Here is a 13,590-nt window from a genome sequence, read left to right as displayed (position 1 = left end):
CTTGCGATGACAGGCATATCAACTTTTTCGTAATGCTCGAAATGCGCTCATTTTTGGAGCTTTTCCGCTTTAAAATTTTATTTCAAGACGCAGCAGTCGCAACATATACTGCAATGCATAAAATTATAGCCTGAACACTAGTGTTTTAAATGGATGTATAACAGTAATAACTACTCAGACAATTTCTGAGAATTCTTATGTGAAACTTCGAAGAAGCACCTCAAGGAACAGAAATGAAAGAAATAATTTGCTATTTTTAGTAAAGTACTCAGAGTAAAAAAATCCTGAAATATACAAAATATACACCTGGTTCCCAGTTGCCAACTTTTAAAAGTCAGGTCATGCAAGAAAATTATTACGATGATTTTTTGGAGCCATAGTGATGCCCATGCTATGCGGGAAAGCAGTAGCTTCACAACTACTTGATCATCGCATCGGTACTTGGTCACCTCATCAGGCTTATATAATTCCCTAGATCTGGTTCAAAATCTTGCCGCAAGTTTCATTTCCAACCATCACTCGAGCGTAACAAACATGAAATCATCGCTCTCTCTTTCTACATTGCAATCAAGGAGACTAATCACCCTAATCTGCCTATTCCACAAGATAGTCTATACCGTAAAATTCCGAGCAAGCGCCGCCGCCCGTGCAAGGGCCCCCCCCCCCCCCCCCCCTAACTTCACTGCCAATTTCAAATTTCCGCGCCGTTCCGGGAAAGCCCCCCCTGCTCCGCACCAACACTGGCCTGCCACATCTAGTCCACGAAAATAATGGCAAATTCGGCAAAAAATTTGGCAAATCGCACTGATGAGTCATTTCATCGAATCATGGTCGCACCCGCCGCCCCTAAAGTCTCTAGATATTTTTTCCTAGGGACTATAGGTGCCCCAGTGGGCGCACGTGCACATCGGGGCGAACTGCGGCTGGCGCTCTGTAGTTCACGGACCGCCAGCCGACAGTGAGATCTGCCTCTCACACGGCACAGAGTGACGTGAGCACTCTGCGACAGAGGAGTGGTCCCGGCCTTGCTTTGGCGTCGCCGGCAGCTTCACCGCTGCTGATCACTCGCCACTGATATCATCGCTAGGCCTTTTCCAGTTCACTTCGAATCTGTAGCAGACGGCACTTCAGCTCCCAAGCAGCAATGTTTTGTTACCGTCGTTGCCGCTTTACCCTCTCCTCGCAATAATTTCACACGATGAAGAAAACATGCTGATATTTGCGGTGCCACCAGCTGCGATGTGAGCATGGCCGAGCCGCGGTTCGCTGTCCGCCGTCGGTAGCCATGCACTGCAGCTGAGCTCGACTTGTATCGGAATTCTCATTAGTGCTAAACGTTTCATCGTGGACATTGTTATTAATAGAGTGAACATTACGCGTCACTTTACTCTAGCAGACATAATTTTGCCAGGAATAGAAGCTGCACAACCAATGTTCGTTTCGCAGGTCGTGGCGATGAGTCGGTGCAGCGTCGATGCGCTCTTTCTGTAGTTCTTTCGGTGGTTTTGAGAGTGATAAACACCACTAACAAATCTTTGGCCTAATAAAGTTCATGTTCAATAAAATTTTAATGCCTTTCCCACTGCGTTTTTTTTTTTTTTTGGCAGGAAAATTTTGTCGTTGCCATCTTGAATTTTGCCGCCGTTCCGGGATAGCGCCCCCCCCCCCCCCCCCTAACTTTGCCGGTAATTTCGACTTGCTTGAGGGGGGGGGGGGCGCTTACTCGGAATTTTACGACAGTGTCAATCACTCAATGCTGCCTCTTGTAAAACCTTATCGCACCTCACGTCGTTTAAACAACCCTCTAAGCTTCCAACACATTTCTGGTAGAGCCATTGCATTTAACTGATCGGCTTTGCCGCAGGCAAAGCCAATGAATTCACTGGAATGGTCTTCCGGGGCACATCTTGAACATCCGTGATCCAGCTAGTTTTAGGGCCAAAGTAACGGGCATTTTTTCTAATTACTAATGCGTCATTAACTATTGTATAACGTTTTTACTTTTCAGTGATTGGTACTAACAGTCAATAAGCATTGCACAGTCATATTACTCATGCTCCTGACATTACCCCTATCTATGTAATCCCCCCCTCACACAATGCTCGGATGCTGGAGCCTGTCAGGCAACGTGAATAAAAAAGTGAAAATCGGTAAGCTCCTATTGTAGAGGGAGCATTTGTTTTTACTCAATGCAGCAGCCACCTAGTTTGGTATTTACTGCATCATTTAGGCTCATGAAGCATTGGCTGTCAGGTCAGGGAGCATGCAGAAGCCTCCTCATACTTTATTATTGTGTTTGATCAGCTTTTCTGTGGAGGGAAGGTGGTCTAGTGTGCGTTCAACTGGCGCTGGAGCCTCCACATGCTTTGTTCAGTTCCTGTGCAGTGCTGTACAGTAATCAATAAGGGAGAGAACTTACACAGACGGTGTTCAAAATGTAAGAGATTAGACAGCTAGTGAAGCTTCGGTCAAAGGTTGGTCTGAAATTGATTGCGTGCTCCTGTGTGAGTGAAAACCCCACACGATGGGAAAGGTTGCTTGTAACAATTTTAACATAGGCTGTCAAAGCACAGATGGATAAAAGCAATCCACGGTGGGGAAAATAAAGTTGCACTTGATATTAGTCAAACACAATTATCAAAATAACACTGTTGTTTGAGACATCGTTGAAACAGCCCATACGTTGGATCGCAAAACTGACAACCTGAGAGAAGCTTCTGCGTCTTCACTACTGCTGCCATTTAAAGACTATGTTGTCAAGTCGACGAAACCACAAGTTTTGCGTCTTTTTATTGAAGAAATGCTAGGAGCACCGGAGGCTAGTTTCGACGATACCTCCAATTAAATTTTTATTTGTCCGGACTCACCAATCTGCCAAAAATTGTCAAATCTGACAAATAGTTAAAGATCAGTCATCACTTCAGCTGGTGCAAGATGTTGCTAGAAAAAGAATTCCAACAGAGATGTTTAACAACATGTACAAAGACTTGTCAATAACTTTTGATTGATTTCTACAGGCGCGGTAATGAAAGAGATAAAGCTAGATCTAGTACACCTTGCGTAAAACATTGGCCTCATGGTACGTTTGAGATATTTTTTATGGGCACACGATTCAGTGGCGCACCGACGGGGGGGGATTCGGGGGTTGGAACCCCCCCCTGAGGCCGACTTGTCCCCCCCTTTTGTTTAACCCCTTTTCTTTCCTTACGCATTTGAGTACTGTAACTAAGATGTAAGACGCGCAATCGTCTGCACACTCGCAAAAAGCGCATTTTATTGACAATTTCCCGTGAAGAAATCGAAATTAGTGCTGTTTAGATGGTATTGGCAAACTGTCAACCCCCCCTGTGGGACAGGGTCTGCCCGTCGCATCGCTTGAATATTGTGTGCATGTGGTTGCTGCTTAAGAGTTAAGAAACTCCATGCGCCAAGTATGTTTGGTTCCTGGTAGGTTTAATTCTATGTGCACTTGTTCTTGTACTTTGTTAACTGCTCTGTGCACATTTTCTCACAATAAGCTTGTGAAAATTTGGTTGTTTCTTGTAATGTATACACTTTTTGCATTGTGACGTGCGAGTCTGGCACCTGTACATTGCTGTTGCACCTGTTGTCTTTTCAGAAAAGCACGTGTTGAGAGTGGCGGTAGGAGATACTAAAACCTACCATGACATGATCCCATTAGGCAACCTTTTTCTGGCTTCAATTTTATAACGTCATATTCCCTCCTAGTATTGCTTTCTTCCATGTTCCAGCATACCTATAATTTTTCATTGAATGAATTGATTATGGTGCACCAGTGTAAACATGCTGTTCACAAGCATGCTTGTGCCAGCTGCTTGAATTGAAGGTCTTTTGAGTATTTGAGTTCGCACGACTACGCTGTCAACTCTATCACTTACTGATTCATTGGCCACTGAAGCTGCCTATGCAGCATCACCTACTTCACTGCTGAATCTATAGACTATCGGTTCGAAGACCTTCGAAATGCCCATGTGACACTAGTATGACACTTCCTTAACACTTCATCAACACAGGTGTGAAAAGAGATGTTTAAAACCACATCCAGTATTTTCACTATCAACAAAGTTTCATGGAGAGGATCAATAAACACTTTGCTTATGACATAACTTACAGAGATTGGAGAAGTGACCAGCTTGACGGCGGAAGCACCAGGTGTCGCAACCTGTGCAGCCTTTATAACAGGTACATCAAGACCTTTAGAAGAGGCTACATGTGGTTCTCGTGGACTAGGGTCAGATGAATCCACGACTTCTTCAATACCACATGGCAGCACGTCAGAACTGCGGAAAATCAAAACCATTTTCGTATAATAATGGAACACACTCGCAGAAAACTTAATAGCGCCAATACTTGGAACTGATATCAGACAGATACTCTTTTTTTTTTTTGCAGTGACTGAGTTTCAAAAGACATAGGTCATTTAAACAGTCAGTTTCTGCTCTACTAAACTTTTATCACTTAATAATTCAAAGCAAAATGTGCAGTTAACTGCTGCAATTAGTATTATTTATTGTTCACTAGTCAAGCCATAACCATGACAAAAAAATGCATCATACATGCAGCCCTGGGTGCACTTCTAGGCTTGAACTGACAGTTCTGTGCCACTCTACTATCCTGAGATTTGACCAAAAATGGCCATATTTTTTACTGTGAATGTCAATGTAGACAATGCTTTATTTACTGTTTAACTTGTTTATTTACTTTTCAAGTGTTTATTAACGATATTTTAAATGATTAACTGCAAAAGTCAAACTTAGCAGCACAATATAAGAAAATTAAATCCATCACCAATGGAACATTAAAACTGTAAGAGAATGAAAAGTGTCTTCATGAGCTGAGCTCATCAGTGACCATTTTTACCAGAAACTCGCAGACGAACCCAGCTCGTCCATGGAACAGAAAGGGTTAAACTAGAAACATACACTATAGTGGGGTAGGAACCCTAAGATGTGGAGCAGAAATGGCTGTGCCTAGTGTAATGACTCAGGTAAATTTTATTTCTAGGAAGTCTGGAACAGATATATTCTTGTTATGAAGCAACATAGCAATAATTCTACATATAGCAACTTAGAGCATAAATAATTTTACAACAGCTTGCAAGTATTTACCACATCATTACTCATAAACGTTGGCCAAGTGCCATTCACAGTGTGTTCAAGAATCGCTGCACCATGATCTCTACAGTGGCTTAGCATTGTTGATTTCCAACTTTCGAAGGTGCAGCACACTCATGGAGCTATTGATAATTGGTGTAGAAGGTACAGCCAGCCATTTTCATCCTTGAACCATGCTCTATATGTTGTACGCTGCCTTTCACAAGAATGGTGGGTACCCCACAGAACCAGTACACAACAATGACCGATATCTTAGACATGCTCTGATTTTAGCCAATACGTCTGACGCAGGGTGATGAAGCACGGCTTCACTGCATTGACAAAGCTAATTGCTTACGCTCTGGCCGGCCCATAGCACCGTGCGGAGCCTGCACAACCAACAGCATTAAATACGCTCTGTGGGACGTCAAAAGTGTAGTTTTGGAGCCTTAACTGTTCTCTTATCATGGAAAAAAGATGCCCTTTTTTGTAGGCTTCAGTAATTAATTTTTATTTAGTATACCATCATGGTTAAAATAACATGCTATATGTCAATAGAAAGCTAAAAATTCACCAACAATTAAGGTACTCCCTAATGCAAAATTTGAGCACAGCCCTACACGTTTTCATTTCGCGATATATTGGCTGGCACATACAATCTGTCTCGAGCGGCACGTTGAAAACAGAGCGAATTGTGGTGCGACTGCCTCGCTAGTCTGGAGATCGTGAGAGCCAGCGCTTAGGTGACGCGTGGGTGCGAATCACAGCAGCTGTTGCTAAGAGACCTACCAGACGACGCGTGCTACCCTGGCACCATCTCGTAGCCATCGTTGCCGCACGACGTTTTTGTTCTCACGCTTTTGCCATACCCTCCTCCGCTTTCCGCCTCATGGTTCCACTGCACCCTCCTCCTCCTCTGCCTTCCTCCTCACGTCTTTCAACCCCCGCTGCACTGCACATTCGCTTTTACCTTTCACTGTGCTCATTCGCTCGGTTACGCCACCGCTCATTGTAAGAATGGGCGCCTAAGAGCTGCACTCTAACTGTAATTTTTCTTTGAGTATTCATTGTATATATATTTCTTCATTTGTTTTGCAATCACGTTTTCTAAACATTTTTGCGGTCCTCGTGTCTTGGTGTACTGCTGTACAGTACTTACTTATACTTCGCCTCGATTGTTTTCCAAAAGTGTCTTTTTCTCTCTCTTTTTTTTTTCTTTCTTTTGCTGATGCCTTTACTCAAGGCTCCACATACAGCCTGTAATATATTTTCAAATAAAATAAAATAACAAAATAAAAATTTAATTTCAGAGAGACATGTTAGGGCTTAGTAGGTAAATTTTTTGCAAAAAACAAAGTTCACTGAAAGGTTGCAATTTTTACAGCGAAATTTTTACAATGTTACACTGATTATACAAAAAAATGAAAAAAAAAACTCTTATAAAATATATATTTTTTAATGTTTTACTCTGATTGCCTACAGTGCTTAAAGGTTTCAATTGTTTTAGCTCATAAGGGACATGACCTAGAAAAAAAAAACATTTCTCTGCTTAGTGGAAACTGCCTCTTTCCAGTAGGAACCACAAATATTTGGCTAAATGTTTCCAACACTGTGTTTCCAATCAATATTCAAACTGAAGTGTAAAATAAGCCGCCAGAGACAGAAGGCAACAAAAGACCGAGCGAAGATATCGAGCCTGTCTGCGCAGTTAAGAGTGAAAATTGCCGAAGCCAGAAAATGACGTCAGGAGAAACGTTGACTGAATTTATGAAGTTTTCTCCTGATAAACTGAGGCATCATATGTCCCAAGAACATGTTCCAACACTGTTTTCCGCAATATTCAAACTGAAGTGCTAAATAAGCGCCAGAGTACAGCACGGCAACACACATCACAGACCGACCGCGAATATATCGAGCCTGTCTGCGCAGTTAGAGTGATGAAATTGCCGGAAGCCAAGAAACTGACGGCAGGAGAAACGTTGACTGAATTTATGAAGTTTTCTCCTGATAAACTGAGGCATCATATGTCCCAAGAAGAAAACGATTCATGTTATATTGCTGTCAACAGTAACGTGGTCACTGACACTGCGCCGTGATCACCTGTCATTAAAACAGAGTTTTTCAGTTGGTGTTCTCAGTACCACCAGAATCTGATAGTGCACCATCCTGCTCGACTTCTCACGCTCATAAGAATTCCAGGTGTAGTGGTTAGTTATGAAGGAATTTTAGCACTTCTGTTGAACATAGACAGGAAAAAATCGGTGGGACCAGACGGTATTCTCAACGCCTTTTTGCGAAGGTATGCGGAATGGGTGGCACTGTATTTAAAAATTATATTCGTCGCATCACTTGCTCAGAGCACAGTCCCTAATGACTGGCTTATAGCTAGTTTGTACCAGTGCACAAATCAGGTGATAAGCCAGAAAGTCGAAAATTACAGGCCAATATCGTTAACATGTGTTTGCTGCAAGCTATTAGAACATATAGTATCTAAATTGACACAGAACACTAGGTGATTGTCCCCCAATCAGCATGGATTCCAACAGCGTATTTCTACAGTGACAAAACTCCTTGAAACAGGTGATCATTTGCAAACTCATTAAATAATAAGATGCAGATAGACGCAATTTGTCTTGACCTCTCAAAGGCCCTGATAGAGTACTCCATGCCGAATTGATTATAAAACTAAGACGCTGGAATTAATCAAACAATCGCTAAATGGATAATCGCGTACCTTAAAAAAAAGAGGCAGTACATTGAAATTGATGGCAATAAATCAAAATCGTTGAATGTGATGTAAAGTGTTTCGGAAGGATCGGTGCTGGGCACTGTACCTTTTTAGTCTACCGTATTTATTCAAATCTAGGCCGATAGTTTTTCAAATAATCATATACGAAACTCTAGGGTTGGCTTAGATTCGAGGATTTGAAAAAACGCGCTATCTAGTGCCATCTAGTTAGTGCCATCTAAAAAAGTCAGTATCACAGCCGCTACTAGCCATGCCAGTAGCCAACTAAAGTACACGAGGGACGTCGCCATTTTGACCTCCGTTGTATCGGTAGTGTGTGGTACCAGCGCGCGGTGTGGTGTTAATGGCACCAAACAGGCGATGCCACTATAGTGCCGCTTTCTAATGTTCATGTTCTCTGCATCTGCTCTATCAGCATGAAGTACCGAGTTCATCATGATGCCGCATTTAAAAGGAAAGTGATCATGTGTGCGGAGAAGAACGGAAATCGGGCCGCATCACGGGTGTTCGGAGAATCCGAAACTTTCGAGCGGGACTGGCGCAAACAGGAGGAGCGGATTTTCGCCAGCAAAGCAATGCGAAACAGTTTCAGTGGACCGAAGCAGGACGTAATCTGCAACGATCCACTTCGGCGATACGATCGCCTTGGCCCTATCCTGAAAGCAATCTGCAACGGGGAAAGTCTGCTGCGCGCCGTATTTTCGCCGTCGCGTTGAAGAGAGGCATGCTAGTACGAAGGTCAGGAGGAGCGGATTTTCGCCAGCAAAGCAATGCGAAACGGTTTCAGTGGACCGAAGCAGGACGTAATCTGCAACGATCCACTTCGGCGATACGATCGCCTTGGCCCTATCCTGAAAGCAATCTGCGACGGGGAAAGTCTGCTGCGCGCCGTGTTTTCGCCGTCGTGTTGAAGAGAGACATGCTAGTACGAAGGTCAATTCACTCACCGCGCTTCGTCACTTCAGCGTTTTGACAGTTCGTTTCTGCGGTCAACAAGCGAGATGTGTTCATGTTTCCTTGTGCGCGCATGACACCGTGCTTGCTATGTTACACCGTGCTTTGGTAAGCGAATGTTTGCAACTTTACACGGCCGATAAAACTGCTATCCTTACTTCGTATAGCGGTCTACTAATTTGCTACCGCATTCGATGCATCGCCTTTCGGGCGAAACTGCGACTTTTTTTATTCATCGCAACTTCAGTGCATCGGGAGGAAATCTGTTTTTCTAAATGACAGTTGCATTTCTGTTTGAAAGCATGAGGTGTGCGGTACTGTAAAGGACATTTTTTTTTCCTTCACGGAAAATGGGTGCACGTAACAATCGAGGGAACGTGACAATCCAGTAAATACGGTAGTTGTGCTAGCCGTAGGGAGGCATTGTCAAGCGTTCAAGCCGGGCGGAACTCGTTGGAGGGGGCCACGGGAGATGTTTTTTGGGTGCGCCGCAACGAGGATGGCAACTGATCGTGCGCTCCTTCAAAAAAGTGCAACATCTCTAATGTGCTTGATGATACTGAATATAGTGCACAGTTTGAAGATCAAAATAGTGTTGGCCTGAGCTCGTTTGTGTCGTCGTCCTTTTTCTGTCCGTGTCCATATGTTGTGCTGGAAACCATTTGTGCTATGTGCAACCAACGAGCCAGCGTGTGTCGTCGTCCTTTTTCTGTCCGTGTCCATACATTCTGCTGGAAACCATTTGTGAGTTTGAAGATGTCAGCAGTAAAATAGCGACGAGGCTAGCAGCGATGGTGACATAGAATGTGCTCGGCATGTTCATAAATAATAAATGCTGTTACATTTTGCGAATGCTGCCCTCGCGTTTTTGTTCGGCCTACATTCGAGGCAAGTTTATTTGGGGGGTCGGCTTAATATCGGAGTCGGCCTAGATTCGAGTAAATACGGTATATATCAATGATATCGTTTCTAGCATTGACGAAGGAATCTCTGTATGGCTCTTTGTCGAAGGTAGTATATAGCAAGGAAGATCAACAGCCTTTAAGTTAAGCTCTAACAAATTTTGAAAAGAGGTGCAAAATGAAACTAAATGAAGACAACACTTTTGTACTGTGCATAGCAAAGTAAAGTATGTGCTTGAACATGTTTACACAGTGCACTCTACAGTACTTCCTACAGTTAAAACCTTTAAATACCTTGGGCTAAATATACCAAAAAACTTAAAAGTTGGAAAGATCACATTATGGAAGTCTGAAAAAACATGGAAAAGAAGCTCTGGTTTCTGCAGTGGAAACTGCAATCTGCATCGCAGTCAAAAAAAAACTGCATATTGGACATATGTGAGGCCAACGCTTGAATATGCGAGCATTGTATGGGACCCTGTTCAGTCTGGATTGATTTTAAAATCAAAAGGTGCAATGCAGAGCAGCCAGGTTTATACTTTCCTGGTATGCCCTCACAGCCTCTGGTTCTGAAATGCTAAACAAGCTAAACTTGCCAACACTAGTTGAAAGGCGGCGTGCTGCTTGGCTGAAGTTTCTTTCTGCTTACGAAAAATTGTTTTAACAGTGACAGTACAATACACCTAACAGCACAACAAGGTAGAACGTTAAGGAGAAACCATGATGATCTTTTTCAACAACTACAATCACATCTTACAACCTATGCCTGATCGTTTTTTCCAAAAACAATTAAAGAATGGAACCATTTACCTGCACCGGTACGTGAAAGCCCCACTATAGAAATGTTTAAATCTAAAATGAATGTATTGTGAATGAGCTGTATTTCATGTGTCTGATACTGCTCGAACTCTCTCCTTTAATATATATATATATATATATTCATATCCCCCATTTCATATCCTTGCTACATATTTTTTTCCCATTAAAGTATTTTTGTGTTTGTATTTTTATTTGTATTAGTTTATCATTGTATTACTTACGAATTGCATTGTTATTATGCGTGCTACTCTTCACCCACGCTGTAACGGCCAAAAGTATATGCAAAAAAGTCACACAGCTAGCGCCAGCAAACCTCCGTTATATGGCGCAGAGACGCTGAATATAAGAGATATAATATTGCCAACTTTTTCCCATCTTAGTTGGCACAAAAAATCAGACAGCCATCAACGAGTAGAAAACAAAATTCAACACTAAACGTCAGACGAAGGTCCGAGCTGGTTTTGCAGTTCTCCACCGTTCGAATTATAACTTCATGATCTGACATCGTCCTCAGATGCACTGCTACTAGTAACATCCAAATAATCATCTGAGGATGCATCATCATCATCAGCCTATATTTCATGTCCACTGCAGGACGAAGGCCTCTCCCTGCGATCTCCAGTTACCGCTGTCTTGCGCTAGTGTATTTCAACTTGTGCCTGCAAATTTCCTAACTTCATCATCCCATCTGGTTTTCTGCCGACCTGGACTGCGCTTCCCTTCTCTTGGTATCCATTCTGTAACCCTAATGGTCCACCGGTTATCCATCCTATGCATTACATGGCCTGCCCAGCTCCATTTCTTCCACTTAATGTCAACTAGAATATCAGCTATCCCCGTTTGTTCTCTGATCCACACCGCTCTCTTCCCATCTCTTAATGTTAGTCCTAAGATTTTTCATTCCATCACTCTTTGTGCAGTCCTTAACTTGTTCTCGAGCTTCTTTGTTAACCTCCAAGTTTCTGCCCCATATGTTAGCACCCGTAGGATGCAATGATTGTACACTTTTCTTTTCAACGACAGTGGTAAACTCCCAGTCAGGATTTAGCAATGTCTGCCGTATGCACTCCAACCCAATTTTATTCTTCTGTAAATTTATTTCTCGTGATCAGGGTCCCCTGTGAGTAATTGACCTAGATAAACATACTCCTTTACAGACTCCAGAGGCTGACTGGCGATCCTGCATTCTTGTTCCCTTGCCAGGCTATTGAACATTATCTTTGTCTTCTGCATATTCATCTTCAACCCAATTCTTACACTTTCTCGATTAAGGTCCTCAATCATTTGCTGTAATTCGTCTCCACTGTTGTTGAATAGGACAATGTCACCTGCAAACCAAAGGTTGCCGAGATATTTGCTGTTGATCCTCACTCCTAAGCCTTCCCAGTCTAAGAGTTTGAATACTTCTAAGCATGCAGTGAATAGCATTGGAGAGATTGTGTCTCCTTGCCTGACCCCTTTCTTGATAAGTAACTTTCTACTCTTCTTGTGGAAAACCAAGGTAGCTGTGGAATCCTTGTAGATGTTTGCTAAAATATTCCCGTATTCCTCCTGTACTCCTTGATTACGCAATGCCTCTATGACTGCTGGCTGAGGATGCATAAGAGTAACTAAACCAATGTTGCTAGCACAATAGCTCAGCTACTCGAACGCCTTCCATCTTTGTGATCAGTGGGTGAAGCCGGATTCACATGTAAGGGTAAAATCCAGCCTGCTCCGCTAATCAAATAGTCACGTGGTCACTTGACGCACATTCACATGGCCGGAGTGTGTTCGCAGGATTTGCGCCGATCCACATGTGCTTACTCTAGACTTCAATGCTTACACATGTTGCCAAAGCACTAGACGCGAGAGCGTTCTTTGCGCCTCGCTCTGACTATCGCACTTGTGTTTATTGCCAACAAATCAACAAAGTGAAAACTCGCCTTTGTGATCGCAATGGCAATTCCACACCAGATAGCTAGCCTAGCAAGCCATACCAATCCAGCCCATGATGACAGACTTGACGCCGAGTAGGCCAGACAGAGGACAGACAACTGCCATACTGGACAGCACTTACAATCTGGCTTGCGAGCAGAGAAAGCTAGACTCACCGAGGACAGCCCTTTTTGATGACTCAAGTGTCACGCGATATGCTGTCCGCTGCGAAAATCCCCGCTCCTTTCCACTGTGTGGATCACACTTTAAAATCGGCTCCACATGGCAAAAAAATTTACTCCGAAAATTAAATTTTACTCCTTAAACTACGTTCTTGATGGCACAGCAAGTTTGTGAAAGCACCGAGAGCCTTGAAATTGGGTGTGGCGCTCGTGAATTACCCTGACCCATGCTCAATGGCTGTGGTAAGAAAAGTATTAAAGGGCCTTCCCCAAGCATAGTCGGAATTTCTTATTATACACTGGAAGTTCTCAAGAGCTGTCCAGTGAGCATTCTACTGTAAGAATATTTTTAAAGGGTTTAGGAATAGTAGACACAAATGAAATGCTGCAAAGCAGTGGTGTCAGCCAAGACACCCTCCCCTCTTACTTTGCGTTGATGGCCTCGGCCAGCGTCCGAAAGCGATATTCCTCCTCTGCCTTTTACAATATCCAAGCTGAGAGCTAATGTGACGTTCATGATATAAGCGCCGCCTCCTATTTTTTTTTTCTCCACCTCTTCCTTTTCTTTACATGTGGCACAGTTCTTGTAGCATTTTTGTGTGCTCAGTGTTTCAAATAAATCCTCGAGGGAAGAAAAGGAATCGAGGGGCTCGATTTTTTTTTAACCATGACCACATAAAGCCAACAGACAATGAAGCCAAGGAAATTTTACTTTTTAGCGCACGAAGAGGGACGAGAGACAGAGGTACGACGCAGACACAGCGTCATCATTGTAAGACAATGTAAGCGTCACCTTTTCAGCGCCAATCAAGCTGTCCAACTTGTGCAAGGCTAGCTATCGTGGTTCTGAGAAGCCCAGTTGCCAGACAAAGCACAAGGAAGGCCATGTTCATTGTGAGAACAATATCGTGTATGAACTACCCTTGTCGTGTGGCAAAAAATACATCGGCCAA

General features: G+C 43.1%; 1 protein-coding gene across 5 annotated transcripts in view; it reads right to left on the bottom strand.

Moving 5' to 3' along the window:
• LOC119436099 (heat shock factor protein-like) overlaps nucleotides 1-13,590 on the bottom strand; it is a 125,641-nt gene that overhangs the window by 56,849 nt on the left and 55,202 nt on the right. For all 5 annotated transcript variants that reach the window (XM_037702845.2, XM_037702844.2, XM_049660912.1 and 2 more), the window contains one exon: nucleotides 4,133-4,301. In XM_037702845.2, coding sequence (XP_037558773.1) covers nucleotides 4,133-4,301 — 169 coding nt within the window. The remainder of the gene's footprint in view (nucleotides 1-4,132; nucleotides 4,302-13,590) is intronic.

Source organism: Dermacentor silvarum, chromosome 1 (genome assembly GCF_013339745.2).
Source record: "Dermacentor silvarum isolate Dsil-2018 chromosome 1, BIME_Dsil_1.4, whole genome shotgun sequence".
Lineage (NCBI taxonomy): Eukaryota > Metazoa > Arthropoda > Arachnida > Ixodida > Ixodidae > Dermacentor > Dermacentor silvarum.
Note: the sequence above shows the minus strand (reverse complement) of the source record. Positions and strands in the feature narration are given on the sequence as shown.